Raw genomic sequence first — 23,290 nt, 5'->3', positions numbered from 1 at the left:
TCTTAAACAATTCTCTGCGATGAATAAGTTAAAGAAGATGGCTTTACGGGTAAGATTCTCAAGATGTGTGCATGTATGAGTCTTCATCAGTGTATCTCTGTCTGCGCATTAAGTGAAAGGAAACAGGGAGAGAAACTAATGGTCTTGATGTATATTAAAACTAGTTTAAGGAATCAGGTAGTTTTTTCTGCTTGTTATGAAGGGGTAATGCTCAATTGATGCAGAAAAAGCAAGCTGTTTGTCTCATTGAACAAAGAATGCATCATTTGTTTCAAAAATTCTACGCCTCAGTCTGGCAACTCTTTGCATTTATTTTGTTTAGAGTTTGGTAAGCACAGTGTAACTTCATGTTGGCTTTAAATATGCTTCTTTTTAGAGTTAATATGGTCAAAGTCATTCTGACAGAGGAAGCTCTACCTTTTTGTACAATCAGGAGATAACTAAAAGTCTCTCCGAGAAGGAGATTGCTGGTTTGAGAGAAATGTTTACGTCTATGGACACTGATAACAGTGGTGCAATCACATTTGATGAACTCAAAGCTGGTTTGCGGAGACATGGCTATACCTTGAAGGATACAGAGATACGGGACGTTATGGATGCAGTAAGTTTGTTTTGAAACAGATATCTAAATATTTGTTTCCTTTTCTTTTTCTTCTCCCTGCTTTTCTTTCAATCTTTTGTTTCTTTATTTCCTCCTTGCTTGATAAACCTTCGTATTGCTTCTTGTTCTTTTGGTGTAAATGTCGGCTTGTATGTGTTCATCAGTTTGTGAGGGATGCAGCATTTTTACCCTTCTTGATATTTTTCTCTTATGTGGTTACTGTGCTTGATATGTTATTTTATGTGTTAATTGCAACCCAATCATCTAAGCTATTTTATTTATTTTCAAGCTGATGTTGACAATAGTGGAACCATTGATTATGGGAAATTTATAGCTGCAAAAGTTCACCTCAATAAATTAGCGTGAGGAACATCTTGTTGCAGCATTCCAATACTTTGATATGGATGGAAGTGGCTATATAACAGTTGATGAGCTTCAGAAAGCTTTGCTGAACACAATATGACAGATATTTTGCTTGAGGTTATAATCAGAGAATTTGATCAAGGTAATGTAAGTCATCTTACCTTGATTTTGTAAGGGAAAAAAGGAAAGGGGGAGGAGGTAGAAAGGTTACTAGAAGGTTGTCTTCCATCTCGGAATAGAGAGAGCGAGAGAAGGAGGGAGTAAAAAGACAGAAAGATTACTGGATGGGTTGGCTTTCAATTGCATACCTATGTTGGGAAAGATAAAAATGTTATAGATGGTTCATTTGGTCTATGTCTTCACATCAAATGATATAGATTGGACAAAGCAGTGGGGTTTGGGTAAGCAGGTTCTTCTTTCACTATTTTCTCAGTTAGAATAGGTCATTCTGTTTCCTTCATTTGTTGATTAAGCTTCAATGTTCTGCTACTTCTGCTTATTTCAGTGTGGAAGAATTAATTATGGTGAATTTGTTGCCGTGATGCAAAAAGGCAGTGCAGGAATTGGTAGACGCACCATGCAAAACAGTCTGAATATGAGCATGAGAGATGCACCGGTGCTCAATGATTTCCAGCCACAAACGTCATGTACAGGCATCTTTGAGCTGTCTGTTTATACCCTCTTTCTGGTTTCTAATATCTTCTACCCTGTCTCGGGCTGGCTTCTTAGAAGCATCATATCTATTTTGTTATGGAATAGTTGAAGCACTAGTACAATAAAGCAACTTGCAGTCTGTTTAGGTTATGAATTGGAATAAATGGACATTCCGACTCACTTCTAACTTGAAAATTCAAATAGTCTGCGATGGTGTAATTGTGAAGACTCATACAGTAGTTGGTTAAGATTCAAGGCCAGCTTCACCACTAATCTGATCTACTCATTCAAGTAGCTTAGAACTGTTGTGATACTTAGAAGTTATGGTGAAGAATCAAGAACGCATTAGAAACTTTATAATTTTGATGCACAATCAGTGAACGAGCTCTAACTGTGCATATACTTTGTATGGAACTTCCAAGCAGGGACACTTCTGAACCCCTCGGTACCCTTGCCGTATCCGGACACTTGCGACATATCGAAATATATATCGAACTTGACCGAATATGATAAAGAATATGAAAAAAACAATTCTTCTATGGATAATGACAGCATATATATATATATATGTATATATTCTTTTATTGTTGTGTTTATCATCAATTTTTTCTTCACAAACATAAATATTTTTTAAAAATCAGTCAAATATCTATCATATATTTTTAATTGATGATTACGATAATAAAAAAATATTTTTTATTGCCGTGTCCTGTCATATATGTGTCCTCACTTTTTAAAAGTTGTCTTCTCACCGTATCCATACTGTGTCCTACCCTTGTCCGTGTCCGTGCTTGATGGGTATGGAATGATAATGAAGTGAAAAACTCCAATTTAGTTGTATTGGTTTTGCGTTATCGTTAAAGGATTGAGAGATAGATTTCTCCAACTGTGTTTTTAGATCTATCAGACTAGCAACTAGAATTCACAAAAGAATTTTGTCAATTTCTCTCAAAAAATCCGGTCCGCATCATCTTTTGTAGGAACTTTTAACCTTCTGCTAATTTTATGATACCTGGCTGTTCTCTCAATTCTTAGTCCAGAATACTGACGTTTGCTCGTTGGCAGATTGTGTAGCCAAGCTAGGAGAAGATGATCGCCGACAAAGCTTTCAAGAAACAGTTTGGTTCCTGCCATGCTGCAGGGCTGTCCCTGAAAAACTGGTCATGGAGGGTTCTTTGTTTGAGCATTTACTGAGATGCTATTGGTTTATGATGCTATATGACCAATCATAACCTTTCTAAAGTTCAGGAAGGTGAAGTGTTGCAGTTAATCAAATTACCAAGTTATTAGCAATGTCTTTAATTGGGGCTTTTTGTTGATTTTTTAAGGAAACGATTTGCAGACATTGTGCTTTGAAACTGGTTTCTTTTTTTCCTACTTCCCGTATGCAAACGCCTTTTGGGCTTGGCTGAGCAAATAGATGGGCCTATTTGCATGATAGAAGGTTAAAGGGTTAATTAAACATGGATAAAATATAAAAATTATAATATCGTGTTGATATATTAAATATAAAACATATATTTTTTTATTTTTGTAAAATTTATATATAATTTTTATTAATTTTAAATTATATCATTTTTATATCATGTTATAATATTATATTTAAATAGTTATTGCATATGAATATAAATTATAAACTAATATTTTATGGCCGTCAAACTCAAAAGCCATAATTATGGGTGTGATTTCTCTTTCTAGTGTTGGGATCAACTTTAAACCATCCGACTAATATTGGATTCACCAAATTGTGAACTGTGCCTGTCAACCATATGTTCCTTTTATTATCATCCAATAAATTTTACTGCATAAATGCGGATAATTCACAACATCTTTAATTTCCATGCGTTCATATTTGAGTTAGAAATTCATGAAGTTTTATATGTTCAACAAACAAAACCATGCTGAAAGAAACACGATATTGGATGGTGAAGGTCATCCTAAAGGATAATCCACCTTTAAGATCCAGCAAATGCTGCTGCACATGTTATAGGATTGCAGAAAAAATGAAAAATTTTACAATTTATAGCCAAATTCCTATTCTTGTGGTTCCACTAAGATATAAGTAAAACTATTAACGCTGATTGGAATCCACTGTCGCTATAATTCCTCCAAAACTGTAGTTTCGCGTGCTACTGAAACTTCCTGCAAAATAAACAAAGAGTATTGTCATAACAAGCATGAAATGACATCCGTTCCGTAGAGTGGCCATAAAACCCTGGTTTTTCAGCTTATCGTACCCAACCAAATGAATGAAGAAGAAAACGTAGACCAGTAAACAAGAATGCAAGTTGAAAACATACTTTTGGTTTGTAACGTGAGCATCATTTTGACCAAAAAAAAATCTAGGGAGTTTGTTCATATTGGCCTCAAAAGTTAAGTTGAAGCTTCAAGGACCAAAGATGAGATTCTCTATCATAAAACATGATTAAACAAGTGGGCCTTTGGACAGCACATAACCCTTAGCTCTGGTAAGGTATATGAATCATTATTTGGTAAGTAGCTAAATCAGAAAGTTGAATCCTATAAAAACCTGTAAACAAAACTTGCCTTCAACTTCCCCCCACTTGAGAAGCTGCATCTTCATGCAATAGCGTATCCCTAATCATTCAGCCACCCCACCTCACAGCAGGTTTCACCTTCTCCTCTTTCTTTTAGAGAACACCATAATAATGTGGGAAGCAATATGAGATTGCTTTAATCTCTTGTTGACTTCAGCGCCCCGTTATCTTTGAGCTCTTGCAGAAAGTTTTGGAATTTTTGAAAATCAAGTTCACGATTAACAGTGATCAGGCTATAGAACAACATTCTTTTCGTCAAAATCATGCCTAATTGCCTACTAATGACCCAGAGGGATACACAACTAATTTAAGTTGGTGACATATTTGACCCTTGGCTCGATGCATAAAACAAGAAACTAGAGCAACATCTAAAATATTCTTCAAACTTTCAATTCAATATGAAATACAATAATGCATGGAAAGGGAAAAAATTTTTCAGAAACTCAACTATCAGTCCATATGTAGTGAATCTTAATTGGATCAGCTTTTCTTATAAAATCACCAATTTTGATTCACACATCATCACTTAGTTCAAGTTGAAACTTAATGGTACATTAAGTCGTGTTTTATCTTTGAAGATTAGAGAGGGAGAATGCCAAGCAAACGAGCCAGAAGAATTAAGCTATCAATAAAAAATAAGAATATTAAAAGCAGACTTTCAAGCTACAAAAAAAAAAAAAAAATGCTTAGCAAGTGAAGGTAAACTTTACACTCAAGTCCCCAGAACTATCAAAACTGGCAACAGCAATAGGCCCCTGCCGTACACCAGCAACATAAGAAGCTTTTGTGGCAGCTGTTGATGCAAAAGCAAAATCATAGATAGCACATCCACCAAGCTGGTCACCATTCTGAAATGAACTGTACTACTGTTCACAAAAGACTCTAATATTTTGTAGCACAAACTTTGTACCATCCACGCGAGCAACCTGAATTATCCTCACACGAGACTCCCTTTCCCAAGGACTGATCAAACAATACTCCAACTCTCATAGTTTATGTGTACCATTATCTACAACAGGCCAGACAGCAGTGTAACATCCACTAGATTGATATGCAAAGGCAGAAACTTTATTATCTACACCCCCAATGTTCCTCTCATCCATGCTTATAACGTTTTGCAGCATCTGCTTCACATCCAACAGTTGGAAGTAGTTTTATATTTGTGTAAGTCATAGCATTTTCCCCTGGTTCAGCAAGGGTGGGGCACTGGGTCTGCCAATCATAAAGCTTAACCTCCCATTCCCCGTAAGCTTCAGGTACAACAAACTCAGGAAGTTCAATTGGACTCCCTTCAATTGAGAAGTCTGCTCCAAACCCATCCCATTTACGTGACACATTTCTAGCAAATTCTGACCAGGCTTGACAAATAAAAGAACAACATCATGAATTTTGGTTACAATTACAATTTACAACAACAACACTAACATTACGTTCATTGTATCTTCCAACTAATACCTAAAATAAGTGATTTAAATGATCAACTCGTTCAAGAGCAAAAGGGCGCAAAAAGCAAAGTTTCTAAAATGGGTTGTGCGGGATCAAAAGCAAGAAAGAGGAACAAGTAAACGACAACTTAGTATTATCGGCGGCTTAATCATCATCTCTTTTTAATTTTCCTAACCATTGTATTATTGTGATTTGATATTTTCATTTAGAATGATAATAATGAGGTTTAGAAATTTTACATATTATATGATGAAATGATGTAAAAATATAAAAATAATATAAAAATAATATGATTTAAAATTTTAACAAAAATTATATATAAATTTAACAAAAATAAAAAAATATGTTTCGTATTTAATGTATTCAGATAAATTATGGCATGATAAATTTTTTTACATACATTTGATACAAATAGACATAAAATAGATAAACGAATGTTTATGTTTAATTACTAATTTGCAAACTAAAATTTTAATACTAATATAATTTTTTTTTAAGAAAATAAACACCATCAAATTATATGATTTTTACATATTTCTTATTTAGTTGCACTATTATTAATAATTTTTCTCATTTTTTTGCATATATTATTGTGAAAAAAAATGGATAGAGTCGTAAAGATGTTGATTTTGAGCTACATGAATTCCAAATTCATAATTTGTTTTATGTATATATTACTCAAATTTCTCTGCACACCAAAGGCATTTCTTGTGCAATTTCCGCAGACAAACCATATTGCTGATTGTTGCGCCTGAAGCAATAATCACAACAATACAGAAGCAATAGACAACAATTAATAATCAAATGCGCAGAAAAATAAAGCACACCAAGATTTACGTGGAAAACCCTCCAGTGTAGAGGGAAAAAACCACGGGCCGCCAGAAAAATCTTCACTATCAAATAATAGTTATACAAAGTTCTTCTCTAGCTAAAACTAGAGCTAATCAACAACTAGAGAAACAATTGGAGAAATCTCACCAAATAAGTGACTCAACAAATACACCCTGGATTTGTTCCTAGAGAGCTTCAAACCCGATCTTCACCGTTCAGAATGTCAAACTCTGAATCATAAACCTCCTGACAAGGTTCCAACTCAATCGGACCACGGATCGACTTCCGTTCAACCAACTCTCCCTTCTCCTTTTTCTCTCTCTGTTTTTCCTGGCTTTTCTTCTTTCTCTGCTTGGTTTTCGACACACACACAAAACAACCCCACCTCTTTTTTTTATTAAGTAGCTAGGGCTCTGTGTAAAATAAAAGATCAAGGCCCATGGCCTTTACTTGGTCCAAAACCACTTACATGGGACTGGACCCCATTTTCCTAACAATCTCCCCCTCCAGCCCCATTAGGAGGAGATTCATCACCATAGCAGTTTCATTTGGAACTTACCTTGGCCAGGGAACTCATTCCGGCCAAGTTACTACAAAGCTCAAGCTTTTCCCTGGGAAGTATCTTAGTCAACATATCTGCCACATTTTTATCAGTATGGACTTTCTTCAATAGCATCTGCTGTTCTTCAATCACTGAACGTAACCAATGATATCTAACATCAATGTGCTTTGTTCTAGCATGGTACATGGTATTCTTACTCAAATCTAAAGCACTCTGGCTATCACAAAATACCACATACTCTTTCTGATTCAACCCTAATTCAAGAAGAAAACGTTTCATCCAAAGCATTTCTTTACATGCTTCAGTTGCTGCAATATACTCAGCCTCTGTAGTTGACAAAGCAACACACTTCTGCAACTTAGACTGCCAAGATACAGCTCCTCCTGCAAAAGTAAACAAATACCCTGAAGTAGATTTCCTACCATCAAGATCGCCTGCCATGTCAGCATCAGTAAACCCTTCTAGAACTGGTTGTGAAACTCCATAAGTCAAGCACATTTTTGAGGTACCCCTCAAATATCTAAAAATCCATTTCACTGCTTCCCAGTGAACCTTCCCTGGATTAGAAAGAAATCTGCTCACTACACCAACTGCATGAGCAATGTCAGGCCTTGTACAAACCATAAGATACATTAAAGAACCGACTGCAGAAGAATAAGGAATACTAGACATAGCTAGTTGCTCTTCCTTAGACACTGGACAAGATTTCTTACTTAGGTGAAAATGGTTGGCAAGTGAACTGCTAACTGATTTAGCATGTTGCATGTTGAATCTACCAAGCACTCGTTCAACATACTTTTCCTGTGACAACCACAGCTTTCCAGCTCTCCTATCTCGGATAATGTCCATACCAAGAATCTGCTTTGCTGGACCTAAATCTTTCATATCAAAAGACTTAGACAATTGTTCTTTCAACCTGCAAACCATACTAGCATCTTGTCCTACAATCAACATATCATCAACATATAATAATAGGATAATGAAGTTACCATTAGAGAATTGTTTAACATACACACAAGAATCCGCTGCTGTTCTTTTATAGCTATGACTCACCATAAAAGAATCAAACTTCTTGTACCACTGTCGTGGAGCTTGTTTCAAGCCATACAAGCTTTTCTTCAATTTGCAAACTAAGTGCTCTTTCCCTTTCACTTCAAAACCCTCAGGCTGATTCATATAAATGTTCTCTTGCAAATCACCATGCAAAAATGCAGTTTTAACATCAAGTTGCTCAAGTTCAAGATTCAAACTAGCTGTCAATCCCAGTACCACTCGAATAGAACTCATTTTTACAACTGGAGCAAAAATCTCATCAAAATCGATGCCTGGTTTTTGAGAAAAACCTTTTACTACCAATCGAGCTTTGTACCTCACTAGTTTGTCACCATCCTTTTTCAACTTGAACACCCATTTATTCTTTAATGGCCTCTTTCCTGTTGGAAGTTTAACAAGATCATAAGTACCATTCTTTCGCAATGACTCCATCTCTTCTTTCATTGCTTTTAACCAGTGCTCTCTATCCGGAGTAGCCTGCACATCTTGAAAGCTTTCTGGCTCCCCTTCACTGGTAACTAAAATAAAATCTGAACTTGAATACCTGGTAGATGGCCTGCGCTCTCTAGTAGATCTTCTGGGCTGAGACTCTACATCACTTGATGCTGAAGGTAGCTCCCCCTGCTCAACACTCTCAGGTAGAGAGGATTGCTCCCCCTGCTCAAAACTAATAGCATCTGGCTCATCACCAACTGTAGCTGGCTCATCCATATCCCCAAGTTCTGTTTCTGGCTCATTTTCACCATCTGTGGCTCTTTCCTGTGAAATCCCTGTCGGTGTTGAAACATCACACTCAACAGTAACTCGTGTAGTCTTCTCATTTTTTTCAAGATCTGCTATGGTTTCTTTTTCATGAAAGACCACATCTCTGCTTCTGACTGTCTTTCTCTTTACTGGATCCCATACCCTGTAGCCAAATTCCTCATCACCATATCCTACAAACACACACTGTGTAGCTTTACTGTCAAGCTTTGATCTCTGCTCTTTCGGCACATGCATGAATGCTTTACACCCAAAAATTTTCAAGTGAGAGTATGAAGCATCTTTTCCTGTCCATACTCTTTCTGGAATGTCAAAGCCCAAAGGAACTGATGGTGACCTGTTAAGTAAATAACAAGCTGTGTTGACTGCTTCACCCCAGAATGGCTTTGGTAATTTTGCCATCCTCAACATACATCTGACTTTTTCCACAATGGTGCGATTCATTCTTTCAGCTATACCATTATGCTGCGGTGTTCCAGGTTCTGTCCTCTCATGCCTGATCCCATGCTTTGAGCAATACTCTTCAAAGCTTTTAGATGTGTATTCCCCACCATTATCAGTTCGAATACACTTCAAGGGTAACCCTGTCATCCTTTCAACCATGGCATGAAATTTTTGAAAATACTGCAGTACCTGACTTTTATATTTCAACATATACACCCAAATCTTACGTGAAGCATCATCAATAAAAGTAACAAAATATCTGCTACCACCTAATGACTCAACCTCAATGGGACCACATACGTCAGAATAAATTAATTCCAATCTATTTTCTTTTCTCTGAGAACTTTTACGAAAAGAAACTCTATGATGCTTACCAAACAAACAATAATCATATGAATCGAGAGACATACCTTTGGTCAAGGGAATGAGAGAGTGCCTTGCCAAAACCTGTAACCCTTTTTCACTCATGTGTGCCAGCCTCCTGTGCCACAAGTTTGCTGAAACATCATTTTCAACGGTATTTACCTGGTTACCGTTCAATTGCATCCATGTCTTATACATTGTGCAGCATAATTTTCCCCTTGCAACTACCATAGATCCTTTGAGAAGCTTCCACTGTCCATTCTTTTGTCGGCTTTCATATCCCTCCTTATCAAGGACATTAATAGCAAGCAAGTTCATTCTCATATCTGGAATGTGTCTGACATCTCTCAAAGTCAACATGCAGCCTGTACTAGTTTGTACAACAATATCACCAATCCCAACAATCTGCGACACACTCTTGTTTCCCATCTTGGTACAACCAAAGTCTCCTGCTTTGTAAGTTGTAAACAACTCTCTCTTAGGAACACAATGATATGCCGCTCCTGTGTCAACTATCCACTCAATGCCGGGATCACTAACATGATTACAATCACCATGTGTACAAATCAAAGTAACTGAATCACTATCTGAATTCACTGCTGCAACATTGCCATCATCTGAACTCTTGCCTTTCTCATCTTTTCGCTCTTGCTTTAAGATTCTACAGTTTCGTTTTATATGACCCGCCTTACCACAATGGAAACACTTCACTTTACCTCTAGACTTGGATCTATGTTTAGACTTACCACGGCCTTTTGAGTCCTGACCTCTGTCGATGTTTCTACCCCTATTCTCTGTGACCAAAGCTTGATTCCCAGGGTCTACATCTTTTCGCCTCGCTTCTTCATTAAGCATACTGTCCTTTACCATCTCCAATGTCACCTTATAATCAGGAGCTGAATTAAGAACAGTCACAACTAGAGTATTCCAGCTGTCTGGCAATGAACCCAAAAGAAATAATGCCTTCATTTCATCATCCATCTTAAGTTCCATAGTAGTCATCCGATTAAATATATCTTGAAAATCACTCAAGTGCTCTGTAACAGATCGTCCATCCCTGTACTGTAAAGTTGCAATCTTTTTAACAAGCATAACTTTATTCATACCTGTTTTTCTCTCATACAATGCTGCCAATTTTTCCCAAACAATGTGAGCATCTGACTCCTGCGCTACATGATGGAACACGCTGATATCAACCCATTTTCTGATTGTAGCCAGCGTCTTTCTACCTAGCTTCTTCCAGCTTTCATCTTTCATATCTGCTGGTTTAGCCGAATCACCCAATACTGGCTCATACAAATCTTTACAGTATAGATGATCCTCCATCATAGGCTTCCAAATTGAATAATTCGATGCTGTCAATTTTATCATGGAACCTGTATCACCCTCCATGATCTCAAACAGAATTTACTTCTATCCTGGGTTGCTTCTGTATCGATGTCTCAAAATAACCCTCGCTCTGATACCACTTGTTGCGCCTGAAGCAATAATCACAACAATTCAGAAGCAATAGACAACAATCAATAATCAAATGCGCAGAAAAATAAAGCACACCAAGATTTACGTGGAAAACCCTCCAGTGTAGAGGGAAAAAACCACGGGCCGCCAGAAAAATCTTCACTATCAAATAATAGTTATACAAAGTTCTTCTCTAGCTAAAACTAGAGCTAATCAACAACTAGAGAAACAATTGGAGAAATCTCACCAAATAAGTGACTCAACAAATACACCCTGGATTTGTTCCTAGAGAGCTTCAAACCCGATCTTCACCGTTCAGAATGTCAAACTCTGAATCATAAACCTCCTGACAAGGTTCCAACTCAATCGGACCACGGATCGACTTCCGTTCAACCAACTCTCCCTTCTCCTTTTTCTCTCTCTGCTTTTCCTGGCTTTTCTTCTTTCTCTGCTTGGTTTTCGACACACACACAAAACAACCCCACCTCTTTTTTTTATTAAGTAGCTAGGGCTCTGTGTAAAATAAAAGATCAAGGCCCATGGCCTTTACTTGGTCCAAAACCACTTACATGGGACTGGACCCCATTTTCCTAACACTGATTTCTCAGACAAATCAGAGACATTCTTAAAAGAAAAAGCTTTTCTTTTCAAAATATGCTTTCCTATTTACTTGAATTCTACTATTGGAAACAAGGAAGCAGAGGGAAAACGAGAGGGAATGACTGTGAGTCGTAATTAAACAAAGATGATGACCTTGCAACCAACATCCCCAGCCAGTACTGACGGTCCCTACGCTCACAACCCACCTCTAATCTTTCGGCCGCCGTCTCCCCACACCGCAGGCCCCAATCATTTCCAACCTCTTTCTTATCTGGATCCAACTTGTCGATGGCTGCCTCCTATTTTGTATTGCCCTTTCATAATTTGCTTTTCATCCAATTTATACTTTTTTTTGTCTATTTTTTCATTAAAAATAACTTGATAGTACTAAAAAGTTTTTTATATAATGCAACATTGACGTTGCTTTGTATTATTGTATAATTGTATGGTATGTATATGCATAATGGAAAATGAACAGTCAATGGATCTAACTTGGTTAATCATTAATGATTAATCAACACCTAGGTTGAATTTTTAAAAAATGGAGAGGTATAAATAAAATTTGCTCTAAATGTTGAATAAGATCACGCACCCTACTACCATCATCCATTTTCCCCCTACAAAAAGAGAATAAAACAGCCTGTGATAGAGCTGTGAACACTCCATTTCACCTCTTTCTTTCTCCCTTCTCCCTCTTTTTCTTCTCTTTCTTTTCACTTCTTCTCTTAGCAAGAATAAAACAGCCTGTAATACAATTAATTGTCACTCTCTTTGGCGTTTCTTGATCTTGTTAGAGATCAGCAGGCATGAGCTCCATTATCCACTGCTTTCAGAAGAGCCAAGCACTCCCTGTTTCCCAAACCGAATCAAAAGAGCAACTGCCAGGGCTACGAAGAAGGCTTTCCTCTCTGTCTATCAAAATACGGCCTATATCTTCACCAGCAGCGTCATGGGCATTTCACCGATCAAAGTCTTTGTCTTCCATGGGAGAGTATGCTGGTAGCTCCATCAGGAAATGGTGGGTCTGGGGCTGGTCTTGGGTTCTCTCGAGAAAATCCATGTTTGCTAAAGACCTTGAAATAAACGACGAACAAACTAGGATTCTTGGCTGCCACAACAAAGGCAGCTGGACACATGTTTTTTACAAGGTTAGATCTGAGATAAAAAAACCGTTGGGATCTGACAAAGTAGGCCTTCCATAAACTTACAGCTATAATTCTTTAGATTACCCCAAGAATTTTGATGATGGAAAGAAAATTTACAGGTGATTTGGAAATTGGAATTCTTGATCTTCATTTTTGAGGTGTTCAAAGAAAGCTAATCAAGATTCAGATCATAGATACTGTAGAATTCTTTTTTTTTTTGTATGGCTCTTGATTTTTATTTCTTGAATTTCAGCTTTCCTTTGTTTTTATAATGCAAATGTTCATTTGTGAAAAGAAACAATGGCATGTAATTATATATATTGTTCTGTTACATAATGTGATTTTGCTTGGAGGGAAGAGTTAAAACTTCAACTACTTGTTGGTTGAGTTGAATCCACCTTACTCTACAAATTGCACTCTTCTCCAAACTCTCCAACCATACCTACAAATCTACATTGTTCATAAACTCAACTGGCTAGCTTTATGGCTATGGGGTGCCATTAATGAACAAAAAGAAGTTGTAGCACCAGGGTGGATTCACTCTATTAGACAACATCTGTTAGCTAAAAATACAGTTGTTATCATAATTTTTTTATTTCATTATTTATTTCTGCTGCAGGTTCAATTGTAGATTTAAGTGTTGTGTTTAGTTATGTAATGTAATTAATATCGATTTTTTTTTTTGCAAGAGATATTTTTCAATTATTCTAATTAATTTTTTTATAAAAGAAAATACAAAAAGCAATTAATTAAAAAGAAAGATCTCCTCGTCTCACTATAATTACAACACCATTATTATAAATAAATAAATGAAAAATCATTTCCATAAATCACATTATTACATAAATGATAGATCTAGTGGTTTGCATGATATTGGATTTTTCCAGCATTTTTGTGGCATTTCTATGTAATTAAAGTTACAATAAAAATTAACATTATCTTAATTGATTTATATAAACATTTTTAAAAATGATATGTAACAAATCTATAATTCAAATTTTAATATCTCCAAATCTTTTGATATTTAACTACCAAAATATTGAGTCGCATTCTCCTATCTCCACAAAACGTTGGTGATATGGAATAAAGTGTAATTTCAATTAATCATTGTTGGTAGTTTAGAATGTGGAGCATCCTTCATTGGATAGAAAGATTTAATTATTAATGAATAAAATTAATTTTTGTATTAATTTTATTCATATTTTAAATAATTATGTTTGAACACAAACAATTATTATATGACAAACAGTCATAATTATTTGAATATAAATAAATTATTATTCTTAAAAGTTATGATTATACAAAATATCATAACTATCTAAATAGAAGTTTATGTTTATTTACTTATTATGAATACTCTTTTAATATAACAATTTTCACTGCTTCTGATTATAGAGTTTGAAGTTTTGTTATATCCTAAAGGTATAATTGCTTTTAATAAAGTATTCTTCACACTTTAAAACCAAAATTCTTTTATATTATTTCTCTTCTCTTATTTATTTTTTCTAGCAATTTAAAGGTAATTATGATAAATTTATATTTCGCATGAGGAAGTTACAAGAAAAAGAAATTGGCATGATTTGGAGATCAATATTAGATAAGGTTCAAGGTGTCAAAGGATTAATGTTTTTATGGACCAAAATGTTAATTTTCATAAAGATCTTTATTAGAGGAATGTATTTTAGTTTTTGCATAATTGCTAATAAAAAGATTAACTGAATGAGATTACATGTTAACAATTTATTTCATTAGTATGTAAAGTCAAAACATAATATATAAAATATTGATTACATTGCATAAGTTTATGCATATACTAAAATTGACTCCACAATTGGATTTAATGAACTGTATTATATTTATTTGAAAAATCAATGTTTATAAAGACTAAGATGGGAAATAGCCTGAAAACATAAAATAGAAAGACATGAATTGATTTATGACCAAAAGAATTATCACTTGTTATTAAGTAACGAATTAAATTAGGTTCTAATGGAATGATCAATTATTTAATTATCATGTCTTGGTTATATATAAAACAGGCAAATTATCCCATAATTTCTACAAAAACAATCAGAAATGGGTAAAGAAATTTACCATGATAAATTAAATATAAGTAGAGAATATATGCAGAAAAATAAAATTTGGCCACAAGATTAGTTTTATTATTAAATCATGGCACCAAAATTGAGATAATAAGTTGAGTTAAGTTATTTGTATGATTCTATCTTCGTTGGTCGTTTATAAATCAAATATTAATATATATTTTTTAAATTTATTATTGGTTCAAATTTTGATTGGTGTTTAATTTCCATGAAAACTAATTAAAATTAAATTGATATATGTGAATAATTATTATTAAGATATGGTGTTTCATAGATTAATTGGTGGATAATAAACCAAATAATTATTATTATCAGAAATATGGGTAGTGTGACATGTATTACACTAGAAGTGATTTTACAAAATAAAATTTTATTGTGAACACTCACAAAGTGAAAATCATAAAAAGTTGTCAAAGAGTTAATCAATGGTTAAAAAAAAAGTACTGTTGCTTTTCACATATCGGATACTAATTAAACAAAGAGGCATGCCATTAAAAACTATTGAAATATTTGTCAATTACTAGCATTTTGAAAGATACTTATAAATGTCTAATTAGGTATGTTTACAAATTAGAAAAGAACATGCAAATTAAATGTTCCAAAGGCACCAATACGTGCATGTGTTTAATTCGATTTTGTGATGGAATGAAGAACATTGGTACAGTTTGCCATATATTATAAAAATGAACTGAATAGGATGAAATTTTCTTTCTTATACATATAAGAAAGATATAGACTATTGAGATAGAAGTCATCATCCAATTAATACATTATTGGTTAAAGACAATTAAGGTATTTTTACTTCTTGTACCCGAAAAAAATGGCTTTTTATAGGCTATTAAAATGAAAAGTGAATAAGTTTCCAAAGTTTTCAATAGCTTCATGACAATGGCAAGGATGTGGCTGGTTATATACCATATTAACATATGGCTTAGATAATAATATTGGTTTGTGAAAGTCGTAAGCCTTAGAGTTAGCCAATCAATAATTTAACCAATGCAAATTTATCATGAATTTTTGTATGAAATATGAGTAGAACTCATATTGTAATTATTGTTTATACTATTTTATGAAAATGATTCTTTGGAGTCATGTTTCATGAGTTGCATTGATATGGTGATCTAGATATAAACATATTGATCACAAAATGATTGTGAAAGTATTTGAAATTGGAGTTAAATATACTATAAAATTTTATTGTATATAGACATATTAGTCTTATGAGTAAAGTTTGAATTTATTATATATTCAAGAATGTTTTGACCAATTAAAAGTGGTAAATAACATAGATATATAGGCTATACAATGGTGAAAAAATAAAGTTCTCATAAAAATTTGAAATCAAGTTTAGAGGTTTCAATAATCATGAACTTGGAATTGGCCATTGAACAATTACTATATGTATTAAAAACTCATGATAACATTTGAGATAGTTGGTTTTCGCTAAAAGCCATCATTATAAATGAGATAATTTTAATAGCCAAATCTTCATAATTTGTAGGTATGAAATGGATTATTATAGTTGGTTTAGAATAGCCAGAAGCCAAAATTGACGCCGCAATCTTGATCACTTTGTGATACTTTTTGTTATGTATATGGTCTACTTCACGGATTGTACAAATGATTTATCTTTTATAGTTTTATATAGTAAAAATTTTAAAGTATGTTTACTTTGAAAACCATGAGTGATTTAAAGATCTTGTGAATTTGAAACTTTTATAATAGTAAAAAGAATACTATTTGATCCATTTGGGTGATGAAAATGATTTTGTTCATGGTAATAAAAAAATTATTAATAATGTCCGTGATGAAATATATTCATAAAAATATTTATGAATTGACATAAAAGTCTTAAAATGAGACTATAAAAGCATGATTATATTTGAAATCTGCTTATTGATGTAAACTCTTATATTGAGTTAAAATATAAAAATTTTAAAATTTTTTATTGAAATATTAAGATATCAGCTAATTATTTTTCATTAAGGGTGGATTTAGAGGCTTCTTACTTTAAAAAAAAATCACCAAATAGTGAAAAGATAAATGAAATGGTAACTTGATTAAGGATAAATGATATCTTAATAATTGAGTGAGATATTTTTTAATAAAATAATGCATACTTGCATATGGTGGGGGTGATATTAATCAAAAGAAATAAAAAATTATCACCATGGTGTTGTGAGATTTTAGTATAATTTTATGAGCAAATTATACAAACTAATGAGTTTAAACACTTATTAAAGTCATAAAAAGGTCCTTAAAAATCTTAAAAGGATTAAAATCATTCGGTTTATTCATTAAATTTATCCAATTGTAGTAGAAGTATAATTGTATTAAAAATGTATAAAAATATGGAAATAGAATGGTTGCAATTAATAAATATAGAGTTGTGGCCACAACCAAAACCAAATGTTTATTAAAATAATAAGAATGAGACAATAATTTTGGAGTATATAAATAATATGCAGAATGAAAAGTTTAGACATATTAGCCTGAAATGATTATATTAGAGATTAAATCTCAAGTGAGGGTAATTACCATAAAAAAATTGAATTCCAAAATATTTGATTAATAGTACTACAAGTAGAATCGATTTAAACCTTACTATTAGACACCAATAATGAAAACCCGACTTTGAATTAGTAACCTCTAATTATAAAGTTTAATGGATAAAAATAAATTATTGTTATGTGTCTATTAAACACTAGTAAAATCCATTCCAATTTTAGATTGTATGGAGAAGATAAGTTTTTATACTCTTAATAGAGCTTTAAATGTCTAAAGTAATGGAGACATAATGGAAACTCTACCTATATAAACATAGAAGTGGTACCGTTTCAACAAAAAGAATTGAGATCTCTCTTGTAAATGTTTATGAATAGGATAAGCATATGGTTATAATAGTACTAAAAGAGGTTATAAACCTTTGATAGAAAAATAAATAAGTATTATGTGTGCTATATATTCAATTCTAACACTAAAAGTTAAGGTATAATCTGCAGACACCATCAATTTCGTTAAAACTCTAAGATATATACGTTAATTGAAAGTTTAAATTGAGGGATATCTTCTTATATTTATAATATTTATTTATGTGAAAGGTAAAAATTAAGTACCAACATTCCAAACTAGTGGGAGATTGTTGGTAATTTAGAATATGATACATCCTACATTGGATAAAAAAATTTAATTATTGATGAATAAAATTAATTTTTGTATTAATTTTATTCATATTTTAAATAATTATGTTTGAACAGAAATAATTATCATATGACAAATGATTATAACTATTTGAATATAAATAAATTATTATTCATAAAAGTCATGATTATACAGAAGGTCATAACCATCTGAATAGAAGTTTATGTTTATTCATTCACTATAAATAAATCTTTCAGTATAACTATTTTCGCTGCTTTTGATTAGAGAGTTTGAGCTATTGTTATATCCTAAAAGCATAATTACCTTTAAAAAAGTGTTCTTTAGGTCTTAAAGCCAAAATTCTTTTCTATTATTTCTCTTCTCTTATTTATTTTTTTCTAACAATCATTGCCAGCAAAGATAACATGAATACATGAGGATGAGCTTGGGTGCTCACTACTAAGCCACGTGAGCTTATTCTGCAACACAGTTCTTGAAGCCAGCAAAGCCCCAATGATTCTTAAGACCAAACCAAAGCTTCCCCCCACTGCTACAGGTTGAAAGACTTTTTCTACAGCCAGTTTCCTTCCAAGTTACTTGATTGAAGCGTCGTTGAAAGTGTTGGTGTCCCAAGTATCCTCCTACTAAGATTGCCTGGTGGTGTTATCACTTAGCATCACCTTGAACTTACAGAAAAGGTGTCATTGAATAAAATTTTGGATTTATTGATCCATTCTATGGTTTTTTTTTATCTTGTAATATAATAAAAATTAATATTTGATGAATTATCAGATATTGTACACTGTAAATAATTCATACAATGACATCTTATAAAAATTAATTTAAAATATTTAAAAAACAAATACATTTAATCTTAAAAATGTATTTGTTTTTAATAGCCTAATACTCAATTCCATATAACAACGCAGACCTTAAAGTTCATTTTATATAACTTCACTTTTAACTTTAAAAGTATGTTGTGCTCAAACAATAAACTCGACACACTTCACCACCTCACTTATCCTACTTGAATCCTATGATTTATATCATTTTCTATCTCAGCATCGCTATGAATAACTGATCCTAAATATTGAAAATAACTACTCTTTAATACTATCTCACCATCCAATTTGATTACACCAACATTGGCTTTCTTATTATTATTAAACTTATATTTCATATATTTAGTTTTAAGTCTACTTGATTTAAAGGTTTGGGACTCTAGTGTATGTCTCCATAATTCTAATTTAGCATTAAGAACATCTTTAATTTGAGAAAAAAAATTAAAAACAAAGGAAGTTATAAATAAATTCTCATTTTGATTTTTTTTTCTATTTATCTCCTATCAAACAAAAAATAAATAAATAAAAGAAAGTTATTTTTCCTTCCCATTTTTTCTTTTATTAAACACAATATTATAAATCAACTTTAGATTCAAAAAATGAAAAGAATAAAAGAGTCTGTGACCTTGTGTCTTAAAATAAAATTTTGAGATTCTAGATATTTAAGTGTAAACAATTAAATAAATTAGGTGAAATAATAATATAGTAGACATTTTATTTATTTCACATTTGCAAAAACGTTGTTACTTGATGCATATCCTAAAAGTTGGATGAAAATATGGGAATCCATATGACAATTTTTTTTTGGAAGGCATTGTCACATTGATAAATATTATTATTTGTACTTTAAATTAGAACATTGTATTATATTATATTTAATATATATATATATATATATATATATATTAGCATGAATACTATTGTTGTTTACAACTAGAGGTATCAAAAAGTTGGATTGGGTAAGGTCCAAGTTAACACCATCATATGTTTCTCCAAGGTTAAATCTAACTTGTCTATTTAAGCTAAACAACAATAACAATAACAAACCAAAACTTATAACTCATAATTTTGAGCTCGGTTAAATGAAAAGTTAAAAAAAAAAATTATGTTAGGTCGTAATTTTAAATTTTCTTGCATCACTTATTTTTATAAAAAAATAATATTTTTATTTATTTTCTTAACTCTCATATCATTTTTTATTAATTGTATGCACATCTTTCATTGGCTATCTCTAAAAGTTTTGATTTTTCCTAAATTAAAAGCTTATTTGCCTTAACCAATGTACAAATTGCCTTATGTTTCACATGTCTAAACTATTTTGAACGACCTTCTCTTACTTTTTTTTTTCAATTCGAATTACCTTTAATTTAAGCTCATATTATTCAAATTTATTATTAAATATTTTAAAATTAAAATTAAATAAAAATCATTTTATAATAAAATATTTTCTTAAACCAAATCAAGGTAAGGTTAAAGTTGAAAACCTTTATACAAGACTCAATTTGTGGACAAATCTAGTTATGAAATCTTTTACATTGATAATTCATATCTTAGATGGAAAATTAAAAAATTTTGAAAAATGAAATCTAAAAGAGAAAAGAATAAGAGGAAAATGGAAAGATGGTTAATATTTAGTCTTTTTTTTTTCTTTTTGTCAAATATTATATAAATAAATACTAAAAAAGAGAGATATAAAACCTTAAATTCACTGATACGAAGCTCAAGTACTATTTTGGGCCAAAGAAGCCCACATATGTTTGGATATGTTTAGATAACGTGCTTTTCGATATGATATGTCCCTCCAAACCTACGTGAGAGTCTAAACCAAAATGCAAGTCCATTCCTACTCTCTTCAATGCTCAAATTTGAGTGAAGGCTGGTGCAAAGATTGTTATTTTATATTCCAAAATTGACTGTGTCTGGTATTTTCTTGTTATCCCAAGGTTCTTAAACACCCCTGGAAAATATAACAGAACAAGCACATGATCTAATAGCTATTAACATACCTTTACTGGCTAAGCTGAAAATCCTATAGCTAACCGAGTGACAATGTAACCCATGGGCTGTTTCCTCATCTTATAAGCTGGAATTATACGGGTTTCCTAGCACTCCAAATCAAGCTTCCTTGGGTCTGTATTTGCAATAATGTTTCTTGGGACGACTCTTGCCAATTTTTTGATATAAAAAAGTATTTAGTTTAAAAATTAAAGAAAAGATTGTATGTATTAAGATTTAAATTTTAAATTTGTTAAATGTTAATTTTTTAAAAGTAATTGTATAAATTAATTAAATTAAACTTATTTAATTTAATTAAAACATGTAGAATCCAATCTTTGACGAAACTTAAACTTAATGAGCTTGCTTGGAAGAAAAGCCTGTCAAAAGAACCAATCGTGAAGACTTAGTATTCTAGAACCATTTTCTCCAACTTCACTTGAAAGCAACATCTGAAGCTAAATCTATATATTAGCCCCCCCAATTCCCTCCCCAAATCCCACCCACCTGTTCTTCTCAACATCTATTGGAAAGCTGAGTTATCAACAAAAGATGGCTTTCTCCTTGCTTTCAAAATTCTCCATCCTAACATTCATTGCATCCATCGTCATGTTTTCTGCCCTGGCTCATGATTTCTCCATAGTGGGTTATTCACCGGAGCATTTGGCTTCCACGGATAAACTTATTGAGCTCTTTGAATCATGGGTATCGAAACATGGGAAAATTTATGAATCCATTGAAGAGAAGCTGCTAAGGTTTGAGGTTTTTAAGGAAAACTTGAAGCACATTGACAAGAGGAATAAGGAAATCAGTAGCTATTGGCTTGGGTTGAATGAGTTTGCTGACTTGAGTCATGAAGAGTTCAAGAACAAGTATTTAGGACTCAAATCAGAGGTTCTCAGAAAGAACCAATCACCTGGAGACTTCACTTACAGAGATGTGACTGACTTGCCAACTTCTGTCGATTGGAGAAAGAAAGGAACTGTTACCCGAGTCAAGAATCAAGGTTCTTGCGGTAAGCATATGCTCTCTCTCTCTCTCTCTCTCTCTCTCTCTCTCTTTGCATATGTAAATGGTCTTCTTGGGATCAATGCATAGCAATTTTTATGACAACATTGCGAAACATGAATGCAGGTAGCTGTTGGGCTTTTTCAACGGTCAGCTGTTGAGGGCATAAACAAGATAGTAACAGGAAACTTAACTTCCTTGTCGGAGCAAGAGCTGATTGATTGCGATACATCTTTCAACAATGGCTGCAATGGAGGTCTGATGGATTATGCATTTGAGTTCGTCGTCGCCAATGGTGGACTTCACAAAGAGGACGACTACCCGTACCTCATGGAGGAAGGCACCTGTGCAGAAAAGAAGGTAGATACAATATTCATATATAAACATTTGATGAAACCTAAGCCCTACATTGTCATGTACGCATTGGGTTATTACATAATTATGCCTTTGGTTATCTTCAGGAGGAAATGGAGGTGGTGACAATAAATGGTTACCACGACGTACCAGAAAATGATGAGCAAAGTCTGTTGAAAGCCCTGGCTCACCAACCACTCAGTGTAGCCATTGAGGCTTCTGGCAGAGATTTCCAATTCTATAGTGGGGTAAGCTTGTTAGCTTTTCCACATAATCTGTCTCATAGCATACACGTTACAGGATTTCTCAGTCCTAATTTACGAAATGGATGTTGGGGGGGGGGGGGGGGGGGGGGGTGTGTTTGCAGGGTGTATTCAACGGGCAATGTGGAACTGAACTAGATCATGGAGTAGCAGCAATTGGCTATGGAACATCAAAGAGGTCAGATTACATCATCGTCAAGAATTCTTGGGGACCAGAATGGGGAGAAAAAGGGTACATTAGGATGAAAAGGAACACAGGAAAACCTGAAGGTCTCTGTGGTATCAACAAAATGGCTTCATATCCTACCAAGAAGAATTGAAGAACTGACCTGAAAACTTTGTTTTTTTTTTTTTCTTTTTTTTTCATTTAAGCTTTTTCCATAGTTAAAATTTGTTGGCCTACTCTTGCCAATGTTCCTTAGTTAATAAAAATGGCTAAGAATTTCACTTTAATAGCTTCCTACTCATATTGAGAAATCACCTTGAAAGCAAATGATTTTATGATGATTTGCAGGCATCCACGCCGGTCATTCTCTTATGTAAAGATAAATTGAACATATTAAATTGAACACCATTTTAATCAGAATAATAATCTTCTGTTTTTTGGTTTTGTTGCACTGGTTACGAGACCAACAAACCCAATGGGCTTAGGATCTGGAAGGGCCGCAACATCGCTATGGATAAGCAAGTCCAGAAGGTACCCTGAGCTAGAACAGTAACTTTTTCAGCATTAAAAATAAATAAA

At 33.1% G+C, this 23,290-nt stretch overlaps 2 protein-coding genes and 3 pseudogenes across 2 annotated transcripts; 4 read left to right on the top strand and 1 right to left on the bottom strand.

Moving 5' to 3' along the window:
- The first annotated feature begins 493 nt into the window (after positions 1–493).
- LOC111298340 (calcium-dependent protein kinase 4 pseudogene) lies at positions 494–1,727 on the top strand (annotated as a pseudogene).
- A 1,687-nt stretch (positions 1,728–3,414) lies between these two features.
- Positions 3,415–12,305, bottom strand: LOC111298339 (uncharacterized; annotated as a pseudogene).
- On the top strand, positions 12,109–13,453 carry LOC111298638 (uncharacterized; annotated as a pseudogene).
- Positions 13,454–21,350: 7,897 nt separating this feature from the next.
- LOC149514418 (cysteine protease XCP1-like) lies at positions 21,351–22,192 on the top strand. Its single transcript, XM_089745351.1, has 2 exons — positions 21,351–21,935; positions 22,055–22,192. The coding sequence occupies exons 1-2, from the start codon at positions 21,473–21,475 to the stop codon at positions 22,087–22,089; spliced, it is 498 nt and encodes a 165-aa protein (XP_089601477.1). The 5' UTR covers positions 21,351–21,472; the 3' UTR covers positions 22,090–22,192.
- Positions 22,055–23,061, top strand: LOC111298637 (cysteine protease XCP1-like). Its single transcript, XM_022893363.2, has 3 exons — positions 22,055–22,288; positions 22,390–22,530; positions 22,650–23,061. The coding sequence occupies exons 1-3, from the start codon at positions 22,190–22,192 to the stop codon at positions 22,863–22,865; spliced, it is 456 nt and encodes a 151-aa protein (XP_022749098.2). The 5' UTR covers positions 22,055–22,189; the 3' UTR covers positions 22,866–23,061.
- The last annotated feature ends 229 nt before the right edge of the window (positions 23,062–23,290 follow it).

Source organism: Durio zibethinus, chromosome 16 (assembly GCF_047325235.1).
Source record: "Durio zibethinus cultivar Kanyao isolate XHJ-2024 chromosome 16, ASM4732523v1, whole genome shotgun sequence".
Taxonomy (NCBI): domain Eukaryota; kingdom Viridiplantae; phylum Streptophyta; class Magnoliopsida; order Malvales; family Malvaceae; genus Durio; species Durio zibethinus.
The sequence above is the reverse complement of the archived record's forward strand: the minus strand, read 5'-3'. Positions and strand labels throughout refer to the sequence as shown.

What these genes read in the sequence shown, in the direction of transcription:
- LOC111298637 (XM_022893363.2), top strand. Translation starts at nt 22,190, where the DNA reads ATGGATTATGCATTTGAGTTCGTCGTCGCCAATGGTGGACTTCACAAA. An exon ending in GCACCTGTGCAGAAAAGAAG is followed by an intron (nt 22,289 to 22,389) that starts GTAGATACAATA and finishes GGTTATCTTCAG; the next exon opens with GAGGAAATGGAGGTGGTGAC. An exon ending in ATTTCCAATTCTATAGTGGG is followed by an intron (nt 22,531 to 22,649) that starts GTAAGCTTGTTA and finishes GTGTGTTTGCAG; the next exon opens with GGTGTATTCAACGGGCAATG.
- LOC149514418 (XM_089745351.1), top strand. Translation starts at nt 21,473, where the DNA reads ATGGCTTTCTCCTTGCTTTCAAAATTCTCCATCCTAACATTCATTGCA. An exon ending in CAAGAATCAAGGTTCTTGCG is followed by an intron (nt 21,936 to 22,054) that starts GTAAGCATATGC and finishes ACATGAATGCAG; the next exon opens with GTAGCTGTTGGGCTTTTTCA.